The sequence below is a fragment of the Misgurnus anguillicaudatus genome, chromosome 14, assembly GCF_027580225.2.
Source record: "Misgurnus anguillicaudatus chromosome 14, ASM2758022v2, whole genome shotgun sequence".
In the NCBI taxonomy this organism is placed as follows: domain Eukaryota; kingdom Metazoa; phylum Chordata; class Actinopteri; order Cypriniformes; family Cobitidae; genus Misgurnus; species Misgurnus anguillicaudatus.
The window spans coordinates 17,480,906-17,504,055 of record NC_073350.2 but is presented as its reverse complement, the minus strand read 5'-3'; the positions used below and the strand labels follow the sequence as shown (position 1 = coordinate 17,504,055).

At 37.1% G+C, this 23,150-nt stretch overlaps 3 protein-coding genes across 4 annotated transcripts; 2 read left to right on the top strand and 1 right to left on the bottom strand.

Moving 5' to 3' along the window:
- The first annotated feature begins 1,300 nt into the window (after positions 1-1,300).
- On the top strand, positions 1,301-14,353 carry stimate (STIM activating enhance). The gene is made up of 8 exons (XM_055183230.2): positions 1,301-2,285; positions 7,249-7,297; positions 7,444-7,539; positions 7,658-7,779; positions 8,115-8,227; positions 8,372-8,449; positions 8,695-8,844; positions 12,597-14,353. Exons 1-8 carry the CDS (start codon positions 2,114-2,116, stop codon positions 12,711-12,713), a joined length of 897 nt encoding a protein of 298 aa, XP_055039205.2. The 5' UTR covers positions 1,301-2,113; the 3' UTR covers positions 12,714-14,353.
- Positions 11,293-18,725, bottom strand: LOC129427066 (uncharacterized). Of its 2 annotated transcripts, none has more exons than XM_055183232.2 (4): positions 18,341-18,725; positions 17,079-17,181; positions 16,778-16,991; positions 11,293-12,672 (listed from the first exon to the last, which is right to left on the bottom strand). In XM_055183232.2, the coding sequence occupies exons 1-4, from the start codon at positions 18,605-18,607 to the stop codon at positions 12,630-12,632; spliced, it is 627 nt and encodes a 208-aa protein (XP_055039207.2). In that variant the 5' UTR covers positions 18,608-18,725; the 3' UTR covers positions 11,293-12,629. The 2 variants fall into 2 exon arrangements, with proteins under 2 accessions (XP_055039207.2, XP_055039206.2); XM_055183231.2 differs by lacking the exon at positions 18,341-18,725 and adding an exon at positions 17,736-18,253.
- Positions 17,735-21,965, top strand: mustn1b (musculoskeletal, embryonic nuclear protein 1b). Its single transcript, XM_055183234.2, has 4 exons — positions 17,735-17,792; positions 21,012-21,097; positions 21,207-21,327; positions 21,576-21,965. The coding sequence occupies exons 1-4, from the start codon at positions 17,750-17,752 to the stop codon at positions 21,680-21,682; spliced, it is 357 nt and encodes a 118-aa protein (XP_055039209.2). The 5' UTR covers positions 17,735-17,749; the 3' UTR covers positions 21,683-21,965.
- Positions 21,966-23,150: the final 1,185 nt, after the last annotated feature.

The following is a 23,150-nucleotide window of genomic DNA, read 5'->3' as shown; positions in this document are numbered from 1 at the left end:
GCTGGCATTGTTGCATTTATTTTTGAATAGGAAAATTGTCTGTATTATTGTTTGAGTATATTTTAAATAATAATTCACAATTGTAGGGGTTTGTATAGTATAGTTATGTCATCACTGATCTTACAACAATGATAGTTGTGGTAACACTTACCGTCTTTGTGTCATCAGTGATGACATAACAAAGATGTGTAAACAGAAGTTATGTGTAGGTCATAGTGTTTGACAGAGGCAGGGCCCACATTCATAAAATAAATATACAGTGACAGTTTAGTGTTTTTGAACTTTACAGCATACAACAGTATATACAGTTTTTCAATTCAATGAAGTTAATATTACAGTATTGTAGTAACTATTATAATGTACCACAGTTTACAATAGTAAATTTAAGAATATATACTGATAAAACTATATTTTTTTATTTTCTTACACACCTGAACTATATTTTAGAGTACAAAACTTTATTTTATTAGAGAACATATAAACATTATTACAGAAAAACAGGCATCAAAAACAGAAACTCCAAAAATTGAAGAACAAATAATAAAAGTAAAACAAAAGACATTCACAAGATGCCAAATACAGACTCATAATATTTAACAATACATTTTTTTACGTTTAGGACACTTCATTAAAGGTGCAGTGTGTAGTTTTTAAAAGGATCTCTTGACATGAATGCAAAATAATATACAAAACTATATTATCAGGGGTGTATAAAGACCTTTTTATAATGAACCGTTATGTTTTTATTACTTTAGAATGAGATGTTTTTATCTACATACACTGAGGGTCCCTTTACATGGAAGTCGCCGTTTTGTTCCACCATGTTTCTACTAAGTTGTCTCCGATTATAACATTTTTCCAGTGGTGGCTATCATAGCTTCTCTATGCGTTTCAAAAGTGATGGGTGAGCAGTGGACTGAGCCGTTGGTTGCAATTCGCAACCTCACCACTGCACTCACACACCTTTAAAAGAGTGATTTATTTTAAGAAAACCAGGTGTAAAGGAGGTGTTTTTAACAATCTACATTTATGAATAAAGAATTTGCCATACAAAATAAAGAAATTTACCAAATTGTTAATGTTTTTATCATCATTCTCAAAGTAACAAATCATTTCTCTCACATAAAATGTTGACAAGTCATTTTAAAATGCCTGTACATTTCGGCAATCAAAAAATAAATGACATAAAGACTTCTCACTATTATTACAAAAAGAGCATTCTTTCACAAATGTCCATAAATTTAGAAAGCAGCATTAGAGTATAAAACTACATTTCCCATCATGCTCCTGTAATACGTAACACAGTGGTGACGCAATATACTGTCGCGTAGACGAGTGTAAACGGCACCTGAATAAAGTGGTCAAGGAAGAGTTTTTCCTCTACGGATAACATTTCTTTCTGTCAGATGAGTATGAGATGAGATAGGAGGCAAGACATCACATCTGGTCTGATTCTTGGTAAACTTTTCTGTTAAATCAGGCGTCGGCAGGATTTTCCAGCCGGTTTGCTAGCAGACGCGTCTGATCAGACTCTCGCTATTAAAGATAAACTATCAGTTCAACGGTGTAACCTCACTGTCTTATTCCTGTAACGTTATCCGTGTGCACTGCTAAAGCAGTTATAACGGTACGTGAAGTTTTTAAAACCGTATTTATAGACTTTAGAAGCAGTGATGTCGACGGTGTTTTGCTTTCATTTGAGCTTCAGCTAAACAAACGCGGTTTATATTTAATCTAACCGATTAATATCACCATGACAACGTGCGTGCTGTAGTATTCAGAGCATCAATAGCAAACTGGCAATAAAAGCCTCGTTCTGTAGCATATCAGCTGGATGCTAAGTATAATGTTTGTACAGCATAACCTGCTGACCGATGTTAGGTAGCCAACAACTGGATAGCGACGCAAAAAAAATCCATCTTCAGTATGATATGATATGATATATTGCGCTTCATTCACTGTGACTAAAACTTATCATCTAACAGACTTTTCAATTATGATCATACGATAGCTGTGTCATTGTCTATAGATCACCGTTACTGCCTATCACGTCTGAGGGGTGATATTTTTGGGGGTTAGTTTTTAACACCCGTGATCCAGTAACTGTTACGCAATGGTGGCTGTTGGGGTCAGTGTGTTATCCGAGGGTCAGGTGGCTCCAACCTCCAACTCCTCATCACCTACTGATCTTGGTACCCGCGGCTGCTCCAATGGGGACTTCATGGGCTCATTTGGCATCTTCTTGCAAGGCCTGCTGGGAGTAATGGCCTTCAGTACCCTTATGTGTAAGTACAGAGGTTCAATAAATCACCATTAGTTTAATACTAAATGCTGCCTTGAACCAATGGGCCTGTCGTGTTTAGAATTTGTTAACCTGGGTCATTTTAACCCTGGGCTATCTTGTATGTATACCCTTGGTTTAGTTATTCACACTACATTGACTATACAGTTTAGGGTTTACCCTGTTCTGGAACAGAGCTTTGTAACCTGGATTCAATGTGGTATTAACTCAAAAAAACAGGCTTTTCAAACTCTGCTTATCCCTGGATTAAACTTTTAACCCCAGGGCTAAGGCCTCTTTTAACCCTGGGTTAAGTAATGTTTCTCATCAAATTGCTGTTGCTAATGTATGCGGGTGATTCTCACGAAAACCTGGTTTTAAAAATGTCAAGCATGAAAATGTAAAAATTGCTTAAATTTACTTTTTTTCCCACCAGACATTGAAAAACAAAGTCTGGAGTAAATGGGAACATTAGTTTAACAACTTTTCCTTATCATTTAACACTTTTTGTAACATAATTAAAAAAATTAGTTCTAAAAAATCTCATTACTGCAACAGTCAGAAAACATCAACACTGACATATTTTCAAAATGACATGACAAACCTGAAAGAACATAATTTGGAGATTCTGCACATGCATTTAAAATCAAAGTATTATGCTTCTATTAATTAAATTAACATTTAATAAGCATCTGTTGCGGTAATGATAATCAAAATGTCGTGTAAGCATTCTGACAGGACAATATTTCAAATTAACTGTAAAAAAATGATCTTACCTGGTAGCCATCTTGAAGTAACTGGTCCATGTGCTTGGTCACTCAAAATCAAACTTTATTAAAATTCTGTATGTGTGCTTAAACTGTTCTCAAAAAGTGTTGCGGAGGATGAGAACATCAGGCATGGACACATCATTTTCCTAATTTTTCTTCATTATTATTATACATGAATATTCAGTAAATATTTTTTCTGTCATCTAAAGTAGTCTAGCAAAACGTCCATTTATTTTTTTCCTAATATTTTTGTGTTAATTTGATTAAATTACAACATAACACATGTTCAAACACAGCCGGACACATTGCGGTAATGAGAATTTCAGCAGAAAATTGGATAAAATTTCCAATTATAAATTCTTATGTTGAAATCACACATTGTGCAAGGTAGAACACAGTATTGTGTTAATTCTGATGCTTTTTAATGTTACTATATTACCCATTTTAAAGCTAAAATCATTAGTGCCGTGGTGTTTCAATGGTTTCGTGAGAATCACCCATGCAATGTAATTTTATAACCAGTGTAGGGCTGCAAGATATTGAAATATGCATATGACAATGGTTTGTTGCGATAACAATTTTAATACACAGTCTAGACAAGGTTTAGCTAAAGCTACTAGCTAAACTAGGCCTTAGTTAAATTAAGATGTTTAAGCATCTTTTATAATCATGCCTTATAAAAAGACGTTACTGGTGTATATTTTGAGACAAAACAATGGCATTGGCATATTTTGAGGTCTGTCAGTGCAAGATTTTTTTTATTGAGATAGCTCCAATATTTGTCTTAGTCTAGGACTAGCCTTAAAGCGATACTCCGGCCAAATATTACAGAGTGAATTTCTCACTCTCAAGCCATCCAAGATACATATGTCCATTATCGTTCAGACAAACACATTTAAGTAATTTCAAAATATTATCTTGTTAAAAATATAACCATTTGAAGAAAGCAAAAAAGGTTTGGACACCAAATGGCTGCAATATCATTAGCATCTGCAAACTTTTCTGATAAGTAGGTTGCTTACCAGGTTTCGAGACACTGTCTTAGTGAACTTTATTTATAACACATGCTGCATGCCACATGCTTGGCATGTTCTTACACTACCCGCTAAGAGATTTGCATTTGAGGATACAGATGGTTGTATATGAAATGGCTGGCTTTAAAAAAAAAATTAAAGGGGGGTTTAATGCTATTTCATGCATTCTGACTTATTAACACAGTTTAAGAGTTGTAATCCTCATGCTGAAAAAATCCACAGTGTGAAAGAGCGAGAACAACAAGGACGCTCAATAGCATTGCGTCTTATTCACTAAGCTTTGCGTACGCACAAATTTGTGCGTGAGATGTGCGTACAGATGTTCTCACAAACAAATCGTGATTCAACAAAAACTTTCGTATCAAAATGTCTTCTAATTGTACGCAAAAATTTAAGAAAACCTAAAACCACTCGTACGCACAGATGCGTCTCCGTCATATTAATTAAATGTCATATTTGTTAACGCATCCAATACTTATTTAATGTTACTTCGGTTGGTGGACAGCCCTGGCTTCCTCCAGGTACAGCAAAACCTCCCAAATAAAAAAGCAAAGCTAAACGGAACTTTACCGATAATAAACATGATCAGGGATTTCTTTGACAAACTGCTCTAAAGTTTTCTGTGGACCAGCGCTGCGGAAAACCCTTATATGGAGCTGGTTTGGGCCTGTTTTATGCAAATTACCAACCTCGTGCACGCGGCCGGTCATGTAGAACACTCCAAATTCACTAACGTAAGAATATAAGAACAAACTCGTGCGTACGCACGTGTTGTGAATTAAGCAGAACGTTTTCTTGAGAAGTTCAAGTGTGCGTATTAATAGGAAAACGCACGCAATTATAAGTGAATGAGACCCAATGTTCCCTCGAGTAGAAGTCACAGGCATCACTTCACGTGACAGATTTGTTTTTATATCAAGACTCAACAATGACATGAAAGAAGTGTGTTTTTGGATGTAAGAGAAGAAAGCCTTGTTCAGCTTTTCGAGTTTTGCTAGAGCTGATCTGTCCTTTATTAATCTATGATAAATCTGAGATATGAAGTAGGGCTGTGCAAAAAAATCACCTGCGATTCTCATGCGTGTTTCATCAGTAAAACCGTTTCCGTGATTAGAAGTAAATCGCCATCAGCTGCTTTCAGATGGAGCGGCATTTACTACACAGAGCCGTAGTTCACGGAGAAGCTAGGCAAAAGGCGTGATTAAAAGGTCCATGCAGTCGGGAATAAAATTAAAGACAGTTCTTTATTGCTTCAACCCCATATCAAGTTTTTTTTCATCCTATCACATGTTTTACTAGGTATTCACTAGGTCATTCACAGTTTCCTGGTCATACATTTTTTGCATGTCTCAATGACACGAGAGACTCAGTAGAGTGGACAAAAAACATGCAAGCATGCCATTTAAATAAGTTTCCAGGTTGAATACAAGTCGCTTTGCTTTATCGACAGCTTAATGGGATGCTGCCTTTACAGAAGTGCATTACTGTAAAAAGCTATTTCTGTTTGTTGCATGGGTTTACTGTGATAGTAGACAACGACATGCCACAGATACTTGTCTTGCCTTGAACAATGAACACTCCTTTGAATATTGTATAAGAAAAATAAAAGCATAATTAATTTTTTGAGATATGCGAAACTCTCCTCCCTTTCTGGTTTTGCAGGCCATAATTGTTGGAGATTGTCTATGGGGCACATAGTTAATAGTTGTACACAAACAGTCATTGTGAGAAACAGGCTGTCCTTTATTTGTGTGCTATCAGGTCACGTTTGGCAACCAGGGTGGCTGTACTAGTTGTTTTCAAAGAAAGACAGCATGCAGTATATTTTATGTTTACTACACTTCTCTGCAGTGCATTTGCACCCATTAAAAGATATCTCTATAGAGCCACTTGCCAAAATAGTATTTATTGATTTGACTTATATACACATAAATTGCATGGATAAAAGTATGTGAACAGCCTCTTATAAAAACATGGCTCTTTATTCCAGTTAAAGGAATAGTCTACTCATGTTCAATATTAAAATATGTTATTACCTTAACTAAGAATTGTTGATGCATCCCTCTATCATCTGTGTGCGTGCACGTAAGCGCTGAAGCACGCTGCGACGCTTCGATGGCATTTGGCTTGGCCCCATTCATTCAATGGTGCCATTTGGGGATGGAGTTGGAGGTGACCAGGCGCATCTATGTTTTTCCTATTTGGGACGAGTAGTTGTGCGAGCGGGTTTGGTGGTACAAAATAAAACGTAGCGCTGTTCTAACCGGATTTAAAAGAGGAACTATATTTTATGGCGTAATAGCACTTATGGGAGTCCGCTTAGAAAAGAGCTACGTTTTATTTTGTACCACCAAACTTGCTCGTATAACTACTCGTCTTAAATAGGAAAAACGTTGATGTGTTTGGTCACTTCTAACTTTATCTCTAAATGGTACCATTGAATGAATGGGGCTAAGCTAAATGCTATCGAAGCGTCGCAGCGCGCTCCAGCGCTTACGTGCACGCACACAGATGATAGAGGGATGTATCAACAATTCTTAGTTAAGGTAATAACATATTTTAATATTGAAAATGAGTAGACTATTCCTTTAAGACAATAATTATTTGTGCTTTTTGGGGAGAATAATTTTCTTTTCAAATAAATGATTTACTTGGCAGACATAAACCCCATTGAACACTTTTTGGGATAAATTATAAAGACAACATCAGTGATGCTTGTTGTTTGATGCCCATACCCTTATTTCAATATCCATAGTGTCTAGTGGAAAGCCTTCAAAGAAGAGTAAAAGCTGTTAGTAATGACCAGCTCTTTATTAATGCATTACTAGTACCTAGGCACATATAGTGCTGTTTTAAAGATGTCAATACTGCTGATAAACTCATCAATGATTTATTGTCCATGATGAATATATATCTGTATTTTGTTACAGAGATGTTTAGTTTGGTGCGACTTAGTTCCTAAATGAAGTTCCTTTCATCTCTTCCCCTTTTATGATTTTAATTTTATGTACGCTTTCATGTATTGACCCTTTTTATGCAACACCATACTATATGGAGCCAGGAAGCATTTTTTGCATCAGCATTGCACCCATGTAGTAGACATTATTGATCATCTCCTGTTCTACTGCTATCTTCTGAAAGCTTCTGTGTCTCTCCTCCACAGTGAAACGCTTTAGGGAGCCAAAGCACGAACGGAGACCCTGGAGAATCTGGTAAAGCGCCATTTTGTGTCATTAATAAGCGTTAGATACTTTAACTCATTAGAGCACACATACATGGTCCTTTAAAGCCCAATTCCTTTATTTTTGGAATGAGAGTCTAAAGGAGTTCTAACCAGGTCTCCCTCCACTTCCCTCAGGTTTCTGGACACCTCCAAACAGGGCATAGGGATGCTGTTCATTCACTTTGCCAATGTGTACATTTCTGACCTCACAAAGGAGGACCCGTGTTCACTGTGAGTCTGTGTCTGTCGTTTTTTAGGACTTTCCCACTATGTTAAGTGTTTGTTTCTGATTTACATACCTGTGATAAGCTGTGCACAATAACCTTATTCCCCTGTGCTGTTTCCATAGATACTTCATTAACTTCCTGTTGGATGCGTCACTGGGCATGCTGGTCATCTATGCTGGCATTAGGGCTGTTAGCGCTGTGGTCGAGTGGAGGCAGTGGGACTCTCTGCGTTTTGGAGAGTATGGTACGAGGATCATTTGTAACAGTTGTTAAGATTTTTATTATATAAAAGCGGAGTCCACGATGTTTGAAAAACGCGTTGGAAAAGGAGACGGGCCGTCTACCAAAACACACTTATAGCCAATCAAATCAAATCAAATGCCGGGTTGCGTATGTGTGGGGCGGGTCTATCAACAGAAGGTCCAGATTCTATTGGGGTAGGGGCGTGTTTGTTTAGGTGATTTCAAATATCAACATTGGCTTTCAAACATCATGGACTCCGCCTGTAATCCATCCAGGGTCATGGACTCAATGGAAGGGCTAGTATGATGAAAATGGTCTGGTTTTTGTAACGTGCAGGTGAGCCAGTGCAGTGTAGCGCCTGGGCGGGTCAGTGTGCCCTGTATATCCTCATCATGATGTTCGAGAAGGTCATGATCATGCTGGTCCTTCTCATGCCACAGTGGAAGAAGGTCAGAATTTCAATCATTGGTTGTTGGATAAGATGTAGTTTCTGTTTTCAATGGATGGTGTAAATTATACTAATGTAAACTGTATGTTAAACGTATATCTTGGATGAATTATGCATGTGATTGCTATGTGTATGTGTTTGACAGCTGGCTACGCTCAACCCCATAACAAACCCTCAACTGGAGCTAGCTATCGTCATGCTAATTGTCCCATTTTTTATGAACGTAAGTGACAGTCACGTTATCGTCAGACTAATTCGTAGGTTAATGATCCGTAGAAAATATACTCGGTACATTATTAACAAACAAACTACAATTATGTTCATTTTAAATGTAGAATTTGTATATTCTTTTCTGATATGCAAATAAATATGCCCTGATCATCCTGATGCTTGTTTCAATTTTCCAGTTAATGGAAAATTGTACAGTATGTAGTTACATAATTAATTTTTTTTTTGTGTGGTATCCAGGCTCTGATGTTCTGGGTGGTAGATAACTTCCTAATGAAGAAGGGCAGAACAAAAGCCAAACTGGAGGAGAGGGAGGCAGAAGATGATCCTCGTGGCAACAGCAAAGTGCGGTACAGACGGGCTATGTCACACGATGATTCCGAATCCGAGGTAAGTTACACTTGAATCACTAGCATGTGATGACCTTTGGAGATAATTTTTACACATATGCAACACATGCGGTAAAAATTATTCACACAAGATATAATTTTTGATATTTTTTTACTAGTCGATGCAGGACACAAGTCAGATGAGGATAGAAATATAACGTAAACTGTGGCATTATACCAAAAAATTCTTCATACAGTAGACTACAGTAAAATTGATAAAAATTTGGGACCCAAAATTATTTAGACACTTTGAGCTGACCATGTGTTTTTGTTTAATGGCTTATGCGACCTTTTTACCCCACATACTGAACAAAATTAAGCATTGCTTGGTAATTAACCTAAAAATTGTATTATGTAATTGTGTACTTACATTTAGCAGCTGACAGCTATTCAACCTAATGCAATTAATGCAAATCCAGTGAAATATCAAATAGTTTAAAGAGGACATATCATGAAAATCTGACTGCTATAATTGGGTCCCCAGTGCTTCTATCAACCTAGAAAATGTGAAAAAGATCAACCCAGTAACTTAGTTTTGGTAAACCATTCTCTGGAAGCATGTGAACAAATAGGTAATTGAAATTTGGGTCCCCTTGTGATGTCAGAAGGGGATGTTATTATAATATTACCGCCTCTTAATCTGCACTATCCAACCACGGCACTGCACTGCCATTTAGTGCAATGATCAGCTAATTTGCCTTTTAAAGGACACCCAAAATTGCACATTTATGCTCACACCTACAACGTGTCATACGTACTCTAGGGACACCAAAGATTTATTTTACATCTTAAAAGTCTTGTAAAATATCCCCTAGTACCATTATCTAAATGATAGCTAATAAACTGTGATGTGAGACATGTTAAAGGTTTCTGACTTAATTTCTGCCAAAAAAACTTCTTTCACATTTTTATTGGAATTTTCAAATACATTTAATACATCAGTAACTTACAACTGCGTACATAAATGACATAATATTCCAATTACTGGAATGTACTGTATAAAACCGCTCTGAAAAAAACAAAAAGGCTTGAGAGTTCCTTTGGTGGATCTGAATCTAGACTTCCTTGGATTTTCTTTTATAAAAACACTTGTATCAAGTCATTTACACAAGATGTCAGGCAGGGTATTCATAACTCGCGCGCAGTTTTTACTATCAGAAGGAGAAAACCCTCAAATGTTTGTCTTGTCAGAATCCACTATCTATTAAACACATTCTACTGAATTATATAAAGTTTCATCGGACGCACATGCATTGTTTGTTTAATGGTCTAAATTAGATGGTCTAGCTTTCAAAAGATCCATAATTTGCACCACCTGCTGTACGCGCCAACCGCGCCTGTCAGCGGGGTACAGCAGAGACGTTTATGACTTTATGAAAATAAATATTGAACCAGAAAAATTAATTATTTTGTTTTAGAAAAGTCATGTTGATGTAGATTAAACTAACCAACACGAAGCGGAGTGGCCGTTACACTTCGGGTGTGCATTATTTTTCAATAATTCAACGGCCCGGAGTCGATCATTCCGCTTATACTACGGTTACCACACCTTAAAGGAATATTCCATTTTCTTAAAAGAAAAATCCAGACAATTTACTCACCACCATGTCATCCAAAATGTCGATGTCTCTCCCTGCTCAGACGAGAAGAAACCATGTTTCCCGAGGAAAACATTGCAGGATTTTTCTCATTTTAATGGACTTTAATAGAGCCCAACATCCAACACTCAACTCAACACTCAACAGCCTTCTTCAACAGAGCTTCAAAGGACCACAAACGATCCCAAACGAGGCACAAGGGTCCCATCCAGCGAAACGACTGCCATTTTCGACAAGAAAAACACAAATATCGACCTGTAAACCACAACTTCTCGTCTAAATCCGGTCGTGATGCCCCAGCGTGACCCCACACAATACGTCATGACGTCAAGGGGTCACACGCGAAACTCCGCCCCAGTGTTTACAAGTGTGTTGAAAGAGGACCGTTCCTACGTTGTTGTATGTCAACTGATACTAATTCATGTCTTTGTGGCAGTTTATTGTTTAAAATGGTCCGCAAATGTGCGTTTTATATATGTAACACGTGACCTCCCTACGTCACTACGCATTTACGTTAGGTCGCGCTGGACCGGACCTAGATGAGAAGTTGTGCTTTAAAAGAGGATATTTTTTATTTTTCTTGTCAAAAATTACAATCGTTTTGCTGGATGGGACCCTTGTGCCTCGTTTGGGATCGTTTGTGGGCCTTTGAAATTCTGTTGAAGAAAAGGCTGTTGGGTGTTGAGTTTAGTGTGAGATGTTTGGCTCTATTAAAGTCCATTATTTTAAAATGAGAAAAAATCCGGGAATGCTTTCCTCAAAAAAAACACAACTTCCTCTCGACCGAACAAAGAAAGACATCAACATCCTGGATGACATGGTGGTGAGCAAACCACCTGGACCCCTCCCCCAAGCAAATGGAACACTCCTTTAAGACATTGATCACATTATATATTTAAAGGGATACGTCCGGTTTTTGTACTTAAATCGCTATTGTGAGTAGGACTATTTCTTCCACGTCTCTTCCAACGGCTCTTTTGCTTGTTCCAAAATGTCATTTTAAAGCTGGCAATGGAGGCTTAAACCATTGATAGCATTCTAATACAGTTATTAATGAAGTTATTAGAACGACAGTGACAGACACACAGAGAGAGATGGCGAGCGACACAGAGAGAAGGCGAGAGATTGTGTGAATGAGGCTACCTCTGTGCGTCTGAAACCAGCGCTGTTATTGCCTCAGAAAATCGTCTGTCTTGTTGTTTTTGTTAGTCCGTTATTACAGTTAACTATGCGAAGTGATATGGAACTGTAATGTGGTCAAGAGAGCTGCTTGGAACTACGTTCGCTCTGTGTTTCACAGAAAATAATTGCACACCTCAATTCGAGCCTTCGAATTGGGGCGTCCTTACTGACCTTTAGTCACATTGCTGGGACACGGCTTATTAGTGACCCTTGATGTGATCTTTGACCCACAATACTATGTCAGATTCATTCCTTGGCCTGTGGACCTCTTTCCTTCACTACATGTTCATGTCAGTTAAATTAGTATTTGGTTGTTCCTCACTGTTTTCATAATCACTCCCAAAACTTCAAACCTGAAATACGTGTGCCATGACAATCTTGTGTTTATAATCTACTGATGCAGGTATGCATTTGCATTTGTTCATATTGAATGTTCCGGCACACAGAACATTAGCACATCCGGTTTTTATCTCTGTGTACACATTATTTTCATTGTAGCACATTACTTGAACAAATAAAGGTTTTGTGTGCAACAATCGAATACAAAACATTCAACACATTTGCAAAGGTGACCAGTGTTTAATATTGTGGCAGTGACTTCTCAATAATTGATTGTCTTTTGTTAAATAAATGCATATCCTTATTTACTTTTCACCCCGTCAATGGTGATAGATTCAAGACAAGGTAAGTTATATGAGCAGGAAACTGAAAAATTCATGGTTACAACAAGGACACACGATCCACAATTGTCGCAAGTTTAGTATTTCCATCCACATGCCACTTGGAGGTGTCAACTATTAGCGTGTTGACACATACAGTACCCGTGTCTGTATCTTTTCCAAGAGTCAGATCTCAGTCAGTCAATCTATTACATCACGGCTGTATTATTAGTTAAGTAATGTTTGGAAGGAGTTCCACTTGAAGTGAGAATTGTTTAAACTGTGTTTAAATCCTTTTTCTCTTCTCTGGTCAGATCCTGTTCTCTGCAGACGACGAAATGGAGGATTCAGATGGTGACGACGATGTACGAAGAATCACAGGGCTCAAGTCTGTCAAGAAAAAGAAACATCGTCTTGGTATCCCAGTCTGATTTAAAACCATTCCGGTTGCCTCCCTTACTTTCGTGACCCCACCTCATTTACCAGAGGCGTGGACGTAAAAACTCTAAACCAGTGAGACATCGAGAGCGGTTAAAGCTGAAGTACAAAGTCACAGTCTTTCTGCAGCTTTCCCATGCATAAACATGAGAGGTGCCTGCAGCTATTCTGAAAAATCATTTACAATTTTTGCTACCCTTGATGTGCGTCAAAAGTGATGAGTGTTCAGAAACGACTGGGACGCGATGTTTCGCAATGTGACGAATTCATATCAAATGGTTCTGCGTTGGATATACAACAGTGGGAGATCGATCACGGCTACAAGATCGTCTCTTATGTCTTTGTCCAGCGAAAAACTTCCAATAAGTGTTTCATTCTCTGTTTATCTACCTTTACAAGTAACTTACTCACAGTCTTCTCTAAGTACTTTTAACCATATGCATGTGATTGTTATAATGCTGACCTGGCCAAACTGTTAAAGGTTGCTTATAGTCCATTTCAAACGATGTATTTGAAAGTATGCTGTAGCAAAGTGGTCAGAGAATTGTGCTGATAAATCAATCTTTTAGGAATTAAACATTTGTCAGCAGTGTTAGACTCCCACTGATATACAGCTGGGTATGGTGTGTCCGCTATGCTTTTTTACTATTAGACAAATAATGACAAGGTACATACATCCAGGGAAAGGCTGTTTTAGCCCCCTGTACAGCACTGTGTCCTTAATCTGTGATGGCATGCATGTCTTATTGTTTGAAATTTTAGTGTGTATGCCTCTAAACTCACAGTGTCTCTGTATTGCTGTTACTTTTGTTATCTTGTGTATTTATTTGTTGTTTGTGTGGCCTCTAGTTTTCACCCGTGTGCTACTCACTTCATTGGTCTCTTGCACAGTTTGATGTTGCATTGTGGTCCTTTTGTGCTTTAGTCCTTCTGTACGCAGATTTACTTTTGTTTTTTACGTCTCAAATTTTACATTTATTATACTGATACTTTCAAACACTAATCCAGAGGGCTTCTATTCCAATTTCATCCTTTTCCTTTCCGCACACATTTTTACTGTATTAAAGATTTGGTTTAATTCCTACTATAAAGCACAGATACTTTACAGGGTTATGCTTTTGCAGATCTTAAAAATTCATAATAATTATCCTCTTTGCATTAGTTATTTTGGGAAACAAAATGTATGGAGGTTTTACACGTGATTGTACACATTCGGCTTTGCTGTGAAAGAAATTGGGAAAACCAGCCGTCTTTAATAGCTCCTGTATTGATCCTACACACTGATTGATATTAATGGACCAAATCAATGTAAGTGACGGTATTATGTTTGCGTACAGTATGTGTTTTTGTGTGTGTTTTACAGGGATACATTTGAAACCAGGCTTTCTGGTTAGGCCTGCTGGTTATACATTGTTACTTATAAGGATTTTGTCTTGATGGAAATGTAACTGCCTTTCCCGTTCTGGGTTAACTCTGACTATTATTACTGAGCATTTTTGTGCAATTGGTGGAAGGAGGAAAAACCAAATCTGAAATGAAAAGGGGTTTTAAGTACTAAACTCAACTAGACAATTAACTGAGAAATTATGAACTTACATTATGGATGCTTTTTCAATAAACTGTGTCAAATAAATGCATGTGTATGGGCTTTTTTTACATTGTGTAATACACTGCATAAAATGACTTTCTTACTAAGTATTTTGACTTGTTTTCAGCACAAATATCTAAAAATTCCTAAATCAAGATGCATTTTCTTGATGAGCAAGATGAACTTAGAAAATAAGTAGAATTTACATTTAGGCATTTTGTCCAAAGCGACTTACAAAGTTTAGGAAATAATAAAAGCCATAGTACAAGGGAGGCAATAGTACAACATCTATTTCTAGACAATACCTGTTGGGAGAAAAGAACGAGTTAGTTTAGGTCGCCGCACTGAATCCCTTACAAGAAGCAGAGTCCTACCCCTGACCAATGGGCTTAACACTACAAATCGATACCCACCGAGTGTCATCAAAAATCTGTAGAGTAAGGGGAGACGGGGATGAGACTGCATCAGCCATCTCTGTCTCCCTGATGCCAGTCTAGGCTTCAAACTACTCCCTTAATCAACGCCCTCCTCCTCAGAAAACTCAGGAGGAGGGCAGAGCAAGTGATAACATTATGCAATACTTATCTTTTACTCTTACACTGCAAAAAAAGATTTAAAAAAAAAATCTTAGTATTTATGTGTTGTTTTCAGTAAAAATATCTAAAAATTCTTAAATTAAGATGGTTTTTCTTGATGAGCAAAACAAAAAGTCTAGTTTTTAGACCAAAAATATCAAATTTAAGTGATTTTGTGCATAAAACAAGCAAAAAAATCTGCCAATGGGGTAAGCAAATTTTTCTTGAATTTAGTTTTAAGAAAAATGTTCAAGATTTTTTTTGCTTGTTAAATGCACAACATCACTTAAATTTGATATTTTTGGTCTAAAAATCAGACTTATTTTCTTGGGTCGTTTTGCTCATCAAGAAAAAGCATCTTCATTTAAGAATTTTAAAATATTTTACTGAAACAAGACAAAAATAGTAAGAAAATGTTTTCTTGAAAATATTTTTTGCAGTGTAACTCTGTTTGTGAATTAATAGCCCGATTTGGGGTTTTATTAGTCTTGTTTAGAGTTATGGCCTCATTTAGTGGACTTTTTTTATTGAAAATGGAGAAGAGAAAGAAATGCAGTCAATCTCTATGTCAAGTATTTTTGGAAGAATAAAAAAATAAAAAAATTAAGTGAGTTTGCTTAAAACAAGCAAAAAAAAATCTGCCAATAGGGTAAGAAATACTTCTTGAATTAAGAAAAATTTTAAATTATTTTTATGAACTAAGAAAATGTACACTACAAAAAATTATTTTCAAGAAAAAATTTCTTAGTATTTTTGTCTTGTTTTCAGCCAAAAGATCTAAAAAATTCTTAAATTAAGATGCTTTTTCTTGATGAGCAAAACAACCCAAGAAAATAAAACAAGCAAAAAAATAAATTTCTTGAATTTAGTGTTTAAGAAAAATGTTTAAGATTTTTTGCTTACCCCATTGGCAGATTTTTTTTCTTGAAAATCATTTTTTGCAACGTAACACTGTGTTTGGGAATTAATAGCCCAATTTGGGGTTTTATTAGTCTTAATTTAGAGTTATGGCCTCATTTAGTGGACTTTTTTACTGAAAATGGAGAAGAGAAAGAAATGCGGTCAATATCTATGTAAAGTATTTTTGGAAGAATAAAAAAATGAAAAATTTAACTTAAACAAGCAACAAAAAAAATCTGCCAAAAGGGTAAGTAATACTTAAAAAATTTCTAGAATTTTTCTTGAATTGAGAAAAATGTAAACTTATTTTTATGAACTAAGAAAATGTATACACTGCAAAAAGTTACTTTCAAGAAAAAAACAATCTTAATATTTTTGTCTTGTTTTCAGTAAAAATATCTAAAAATCCTTAAATGAAGATGCTTTTTCTTGATGAGCAAAATGACTCAGGAGGGTAAGTCTAGTTTTTAGACCAAAAATATCAAATTTAAGTGATTATGTGCATAAAACAAGCAAAACATCTTGAACATTTTTGTTAAACACTAAATTCAAGAAATATTTGCTTATCCCATTGGCAGACTTTTTGCTTGTTTTATGCACAAAATCACTTAAATTTGATATTTTTGGTCTAAAACTAGACTTTTTTTTTTTTCTTGGGTCATTTTGCTCATCAAGAAAATGCATCTCAATTCAAGAAACCTTAGATATTTGTTCCGACAAAAACACTAAGTAAGAAAATAATTGTTCGCAGTGTACTGTACAGTAACATCCATGCCTATTTAGACATCTCACCATCAAAAGTTTCCTAACTTTTATTTAAACCCAGTCCAATGGTGCGAGTTACACATCTTAACCAATAAAATAAAAGAATAACGTTTGCGTAATGAAGTGTTTACTTTTGCAATGTAGCAAGAATAAATATAGGATGGGGCCTGATTTTTAACAAGATTTGATCAATAAATCAACATAGTCGGAGCTTGGTCGGTGAGCTTACTTTATGTTGTCTTCATGAATCACATCAGGCACGTGTGAAGAATCTGTTGGTTCTTTTTTACAGTCCGATGGCTCTTTGGTAGATTCAACAGTGCTGTCCTCCATTCGTGGTCTTTTAGCAGGCATTAATGTGAGTGAAGTTTCATGGCTGACACTAAAATCCTCTTCAGGACAGGAGATGCTTGCACAATGTTTCAGGGGTTTGACTTGAATTGCTGAAATTGCACCGCACACAACACAAGAAAACTGTTTATTCGAGGGTGATGTGACTCAACCTTTAGCCAAACTCAAAAAAATATTACCTTTACTCCGTATTTTTGGCTTCTTTTGGGCACGTACTGCTTGGATTGACACGTTCTTTAAAAGCGGACCATTACACTGGCAGCCCACTTCTCGTGTCAGTGGCTGTGGGCAGAAGAAAAAAATTCAGTATTGGGACTGCAAAAAGTTCATCAACAGCACTTTTGTGGTGTGTTTTTACTGCTAAAATAAACCATTCCCTAGTTTCACTTCTAGTTTTAGCTACCAACCAGCTACCAGCAGCCTGATGCATAGGTGCTTATATTACACAATTGGTAACAATGGCAGGTAACCAATTTTACTATTTATTTGTGCTAACTTAGTTGGTAGAAGTTATAGGTGTAGTTGACTAGCTAGGTAACATCTGCATTCTATAGAGCGTTTTATTGAACTGAAATTCATTTCGTACATGGTTTTTAATAATAAGATGAGTTATCAATATTTTTGTTATTTTTTTTAATGATTGCTAAAATATTATACTGACATATTGTATAAATAGATTAAAAGCAGCAATTCCTGATTTTAATTGCATATAGTTGTTATTTTCATGGTTTATTCGTATAAAACGAACTGTGATTGGTCGCTTCACACGTCATTGAAGAGTACACTTCCTGTCAAAGGGGGCGGGTCTTCACCGGTAAAATAAATTAACTACTTACCTTTACGCTTGGTGATGGACCAACGGTGTATACTGACGGCACAGCCGTGTCTATCAGGTACAGAAAGTCTGAATACCCCATTTCGTACTGCTTCAAATTTGTAAAGAATTCAGGTGCAAAATGTCTAGAACACAAGCGCGAGCTCTCCGATATCCCTCCTTCCTCAAAATGTAAAAACTCAAGCCAGCGGGCTCGCAGCCAGGATGTTTTAGGGAAGGGAAACAAGGTTTTGTGCGGATAACATCCTAATACGCACCTCTTCGCCATATTTATCGTTTGTTGTTGTAGCTCATGGTGTGCTCGGAAGCACGACTCTTATGTGAACAGGTTCTTTTAATGATTCGTTCTAAAGAGCCGATTCGAAACCGATTCGGTTATTCTTTGCGTCACCGCGCTTTTACGTCAAAACACAGCGTTTGAGAGGTGGAGAAGTTTTTGATATTTTGATTAAATGTTATTAAAGCAACAAGGTTTCGCAGTTAACATGCACAATTGAAGCGTGCACTGCACGGCAGTGACGTTTATAAAGGAAGTGAAAAGAGTCGATTCAGATTTGATGCTGAGGTTATAATAACAGCTGCTGAAATTGAAACAAGTATACTTACTGGTGCAGGAGGAGACGTGCCTACAGTATACAGAGTAGGGATAGCTGTCTCGGTTAATGTGAGGGTTTTTACAAGCTCCGATGTGAACCTCCCTAAATTTGTAAAGCAGTCTTCAGTGAAATGCCTGTCACAAACCCTCGTGTTGATATGAACACCCATCTCTTCAAAATGAACGAACTCAAGCCATTTCCTTCGCAACCAGTTTACAGTTGGGAAAGCGAATAAAGTACGCGCGTTAGAGCATCCAAATAGACAACGACGACCCATGACTAGCAAACAACTATTGCTAAAGGATCAAGAGCGCATTTGATTGGACAACATTTTGTGTAGTGCAGGATGAGTCATCAGTATTTTTAGTCTCGTTTCCAGGAGGAGTGACTAAATAGTAAATAAACTAAGCTTTTCAGCAGTTAAATTACACATTATATTGGCTGGTTATATACATGTATTGTTTTGTCCCAAACAAAATTGTCATATTTTTAGAAGCATTAATTGTAGAGTTTCCATGTCAAGTGTAACCAACAATTTTACAAAGAGAAAGTAGAGAAAATGTGTAATTTTTGTAATTTCTGTAAAAAATAAAAATGATTAAAAAAACTATAGGAATAGATTCTAGACGACACACAGTGAGGAAAATTAGTGTTTGGGCACCCTTCCATTTTGCAGGTTCTTCCACATCACGGAGGGGTCCGAGGTTGTCGTCGTGGGGGCGTGTCCACTGTGAGAGACGTGATCTAGGGGAATCCACAAGTCACAATGTGTGATTTTTGGCTATTTGTTTGTGTGATGCAGCTGCATGTGAGTATTTGAACACCTGAGAAAGTCAATGTTAATATTTGGTACTTAGCCTTTGTTTGCAATTACAGAGGTCAAACATTTCCTGTAGTTCCTGCAGGAGGGATTTTGGCCCACTCCTCCACACATATCTTCTCTAGATCAGTCAGGTTTCTGGCCTGTCGCTGAGAAACACAGAGTTTGAGCTCCCACCAAAGATTCTCTATTGGGTTTAGGTCTGGAGACTGGCTAGGCCACGCCAGAACCTTGATATGCTTCTTACAGAGCCACTTCTTGGTTATCCTGGCTGTGTGCTTCGGGTCATTGTCATTTTGGAAGACCCAGCCTCGACCCATCTTCAATGCTCTAACTGAGGGAAGGAGGTTGTTCCCCAAAATCTCGCAATACATGGCCCCGGTCATCTTCCCTTAATACAGTGCAGTCACCCTGTCCCATGTGCAGAAAAACACCCCCAAAGCATGATGCTACCACCCCCATGCTTCACAGTAGGGATGGTGTTTTTGGGATGGTACTCATTCATTCTTCAACGCGTTTAGTGGATCTATGACCAAAAGGTTCTATTTTGGTCTCATCTGACCACATAACTTTCTCCCATGACTCCTCTGGATCATCCAAATGGTCATTGGCAAACTTAAGACGGGCCTGGACATGTGCTGGTTTAAGCAGGGGAACCTTCCATGCCATGCATGATATTAAACCATGACGTCTTAGTGTATTACCAAAAGTAACCTTGGAAACGGTGGTCCGAGCTCTTTTCAGGTCATTGATCAGCTCCTCCCGTGTAGTTCTGGGTTGATTTCTCACCTTTCTTAGGATCATTGAGACCCCATGAGGTAAGATCTTGCATGGAGCCCCAGTCTGAGGGAGATTGACAGTCATGTTTAGCTTCTTCCATTTTCTAATGATTGCTCCAACAGTGGACCTTTTTTCACCAAGCTGCTTAGCAATATCTCCGTAGCCCTTTCCAGCCTTGTGGAGGTTTACAATTTTGTCTCTACTGTCTCTGGACAGCTCTTTGGTCTTGGCCATGTTAGTAGTTAGATTCTTACTGATTGTATGGGGTGGACAGGTGTCTTTATGCAGCTAACGACCTCAAACAGGTGCATCTAATTTAGGATAATAAATGGAGTTAAGTTTGACATTTTAAAGGCAGATTAACAGGTCTTTAAGGATCAGAATTCTAGCTGATAGACAGGTGTTCCAGTACTTATTTGCAGCTGTATCATACAGATAAATGGTTGAAAGGGTCATACATTGTGATTTCTGGATTTTTTTGGATTGTGTCTCTCACGGTGGACGCGCACCTACGATGGCAGTTTCGGACCCCCTCCGTGGTTTCTGGGTGGGAGAACTTGCAGAATAACATGGTGTTCGAATACTTATTTCCCTCTGTGTATATATTTGCTCATGCTAGTTATTTGTGTAGTCGGCTAGTTCAGTTGAGGGGATATTTTTTAACTAAAGAGCATTGTTATTTTCAACCATATGCAGAGTTGTTTTAAACCATTGTTGTGTCAAATATAACTATTTTCTGGGTTAATTTAACCCAGTGGCTGTGTTCGTCCCTTTTTGACCCAACACTGGTTTAAAAATAACCCAGCATTTTTTAGGGTCATTTTATCTCTAACATTATACCATAGCAAGGAACATACTGTAACAGTTCATCAGTAATGTCGTACTCACAAATAAAGTACACGTCATTGATATGAGACATCTGTGAGTAGAGATCTGAAATGGGAACAGGAGGATGTTTTGTTTTATAATGTGTTCAGCTGTTTGTAGTAGTCACGCAGAGAGAGGGGGCACCCACTTCTGACACTTAGCAAAGAGCTAATAATATATAATGATGGGGGAGTGAGGTCTGTCCTGGTAACAGGGTATAAAAGACAGGACGAAAGAGTACACAAGAAGTCAAGACGCCACTGTCTAGAGACAACACCACCAACAAACAATATGTCTCAGGTATGAAGATGTCTTTATTTAATGTTCATTGTGACATAGAGTCATCATGTACTTAACAACAACAAAAAATTTGTGAGGGAGTACTTTCTTATGTGTTTATTTTCATCAGCCAGAGGTTAAGAAGAAGAAGCGGCCAGTTGTTAAAGAGGAGGACCTGAAAGGAGCCCGCGGAAAATTGGGGCTAAAAGGAGAGGTCAAGAGCAAAACATATGAAGTCATGGTTGAGTGTGGTGAGTTTATTGTTTCTGGTACACATGTTTATCCTGTAACTGCTGATCAACTATTATCAACTCACTGCTAATTTTTGAAAACAACCATGTAAGAATTTCGTGGACTTTTAGCCAATTGCTATATTTGTTACAATCTTGTAATTTTGTAATACACTATTGTCTTGTTATTGAATAATAGACAATTATATCGTTTTGTAAATATGTATATTGTAACAATAAGAAAAGAAATCTCTTGTTGTCTTGTGTAGAGCGCATGGGGAAAGTTGCTCCGTCTGTATTCAGTGGAGTACGGTCCGGGGCTGAGACGGCAATAGAAAAACCCAAACCTCCCTCAGGAAGCGTCTTTGGCAAATAAGAACTTAAATGCAAAATTGACAACTGGACTCTCTTTTTTATTTTGCTGTCAGGGTTTTAGATATATATCTGTGTTAGCCTAGAGAGGACGTTTTTAGCATTCATATCATTTTTAGCAACTTGAATAATATGAATATAGTTAAGATACATTTGTGAAATTGAATATTTGTATTTTTATACTGCTTACTCCTATACCTCATGTACTTAAAAAACCCTTTGAACCCCTGTATGCTAGTTCCTTGTGTCATGTATGGGTTTTGTATATTAAACATTTGCTAAAATTATCACTGAGTCACCACTTATGATATCTCTGTCAAGCCGTGTGCAAACATGTCTATCATTATAAACCAAGTGGGCAAATATTACATCATGCAATGGTAGTAATAAAACAGCTGCCTGTGCAAATTTGAGAAGGCGGCGTACAAATAGGAAATAGATGCACAGATTGTAATATAGCCAGATTCATTTCTTTGTTGTGACACACTCGTCTTTTTGTGGAACATGGGATTTTTCCATACATTAAAAAAGCACAAATGCTTTGATCATTAACATCCGGCCTGATTTCTCTTTTTGTGTAACACAATACATTTGTACAATGCATGTATAGTTAATATCATTTGAATATTTGCCTTGCTTTTATGTACCTTGATTGTAAGTATCAGAAAGCCTAGACATCTGATTTATATCGTATTCATACTCTGGTTTAAAATTATGAAATAAAGGTTATAAAATCAAATGAGCTATTTTAATATTTAAGTACATTATCCAAATCTAAATCCATCTTCGCAATTTTGTGAATCTTGGGCATTGGAAAAGTTAAAAAATTCTAAAAAAACAACAAACATTAAACACTTATAACCTGTTAAACCAAGTTTACCCATCTAGGATAAAACTTTAAAACCCTTACTTCTAAAACTTATAGATACTATTTGAACCTATAGCTGTGTTGTAGATGGGGTATTAAAGGGGACATATCATAAAAATCTGACTTTTTCCATGTTTAAGTGCTATAAATGGGTCCCAAGTGCTTGTATGAACCTGGAAAATGTGAAAAAGATCAACCCAGTAACTTAGTTTTGGTAAACCATTCTCTGCAAGCATGTAAAAATAGGTCAGTGAAATTCGGCTCCCCTTGTGATGTCAGAAGGGGATAATACCGCCCCTTAATCTGCACTATCCAACCACGGCACAGCCCTTTAGTCCAGAGATCAGCTCATTTGCATTTAAAAGTATACATCCAAAAACAGCACATTTTGGCTCACACCTACAAAGTGGCAATTTTAACATGTTATAATAAATTATCTATGGGGTATTTTGAGCTAAAACTTCACATATGGACTTCTGGGGACACCAAAGATTTATTTGCCCTCTTTAAAAAAGTCTTGAAATGAAAATGTACTCTTTAAATTTGTACAAACCTTCCTGTCCAGCAGAGGGCGCCTCATGTTAATACAGTGATGGCTACAGAG

Bases quoted from the DNA above. Each gene is read 5' to 3' on its own strand.
- stimate (XM_055183230.2), top strand. From the start codon at position 2,114: ATGGTGGCTGTTGGGGTCAGTGTGTTATCCGAGGGTCAGGTGGCTCCA. The intron at 2,286-7,248 runs GTAAGTACAGAG...TCTCCTCCACAG, and splicing joins GGCCTTCAGTACCCTTATGT to TGAAACGCTTTAGGGAGCCA. The intron at 7,780-8,114 runs GTACGAGGATCA...TGTAACGTGCAG, and splicing joins TCTGCGTTTTGGAGAGTATG to GTGAGCCAGTGCAGTGTAGC.
- mustn1b (XM_055183234.2), top strand. From the start codon at position 17,750: ATGGACCAACGGTGTATACTGACGGCACAGCCGTGTCTATCAG. The intron at 17,793-21,011 runs GTACAGAAAGTC...TCCTGGTAACAG, and splicing joins GGCACAGCCGTGTCTATCAG to GGTATAAAAGACAGGACGAA. The intron at 21,098-21,206 runs GTATGAAGATGT...TATTTTCATCAG, and splicing joins CAACAAACAATATGTCTCAG to CCAGAGGTTAAGAAGAAGAA.
- LOC129427066 (XM_055183232.2), bottom strand. From the start codon at position 18,607: ATGGGTCGTCGTTGTCTATTTGGATGCTCTAACGCGCGTACTTTATTC. The intron at 16,992-17,078 runs GTAATATTTTTT...GTGCAATTTCAG, and splicing joins GCCAAAAATACGGAGTAAAG to CAATTCAAGTCAAACCCCTG. The intron at 12,673-16,777 runs GTAAGCTCACCG...TTTTCTTGACAG, and splicing joins ATTCATGAAGACAACATAAA to ACTTGAGCCCTGTGATTCTT.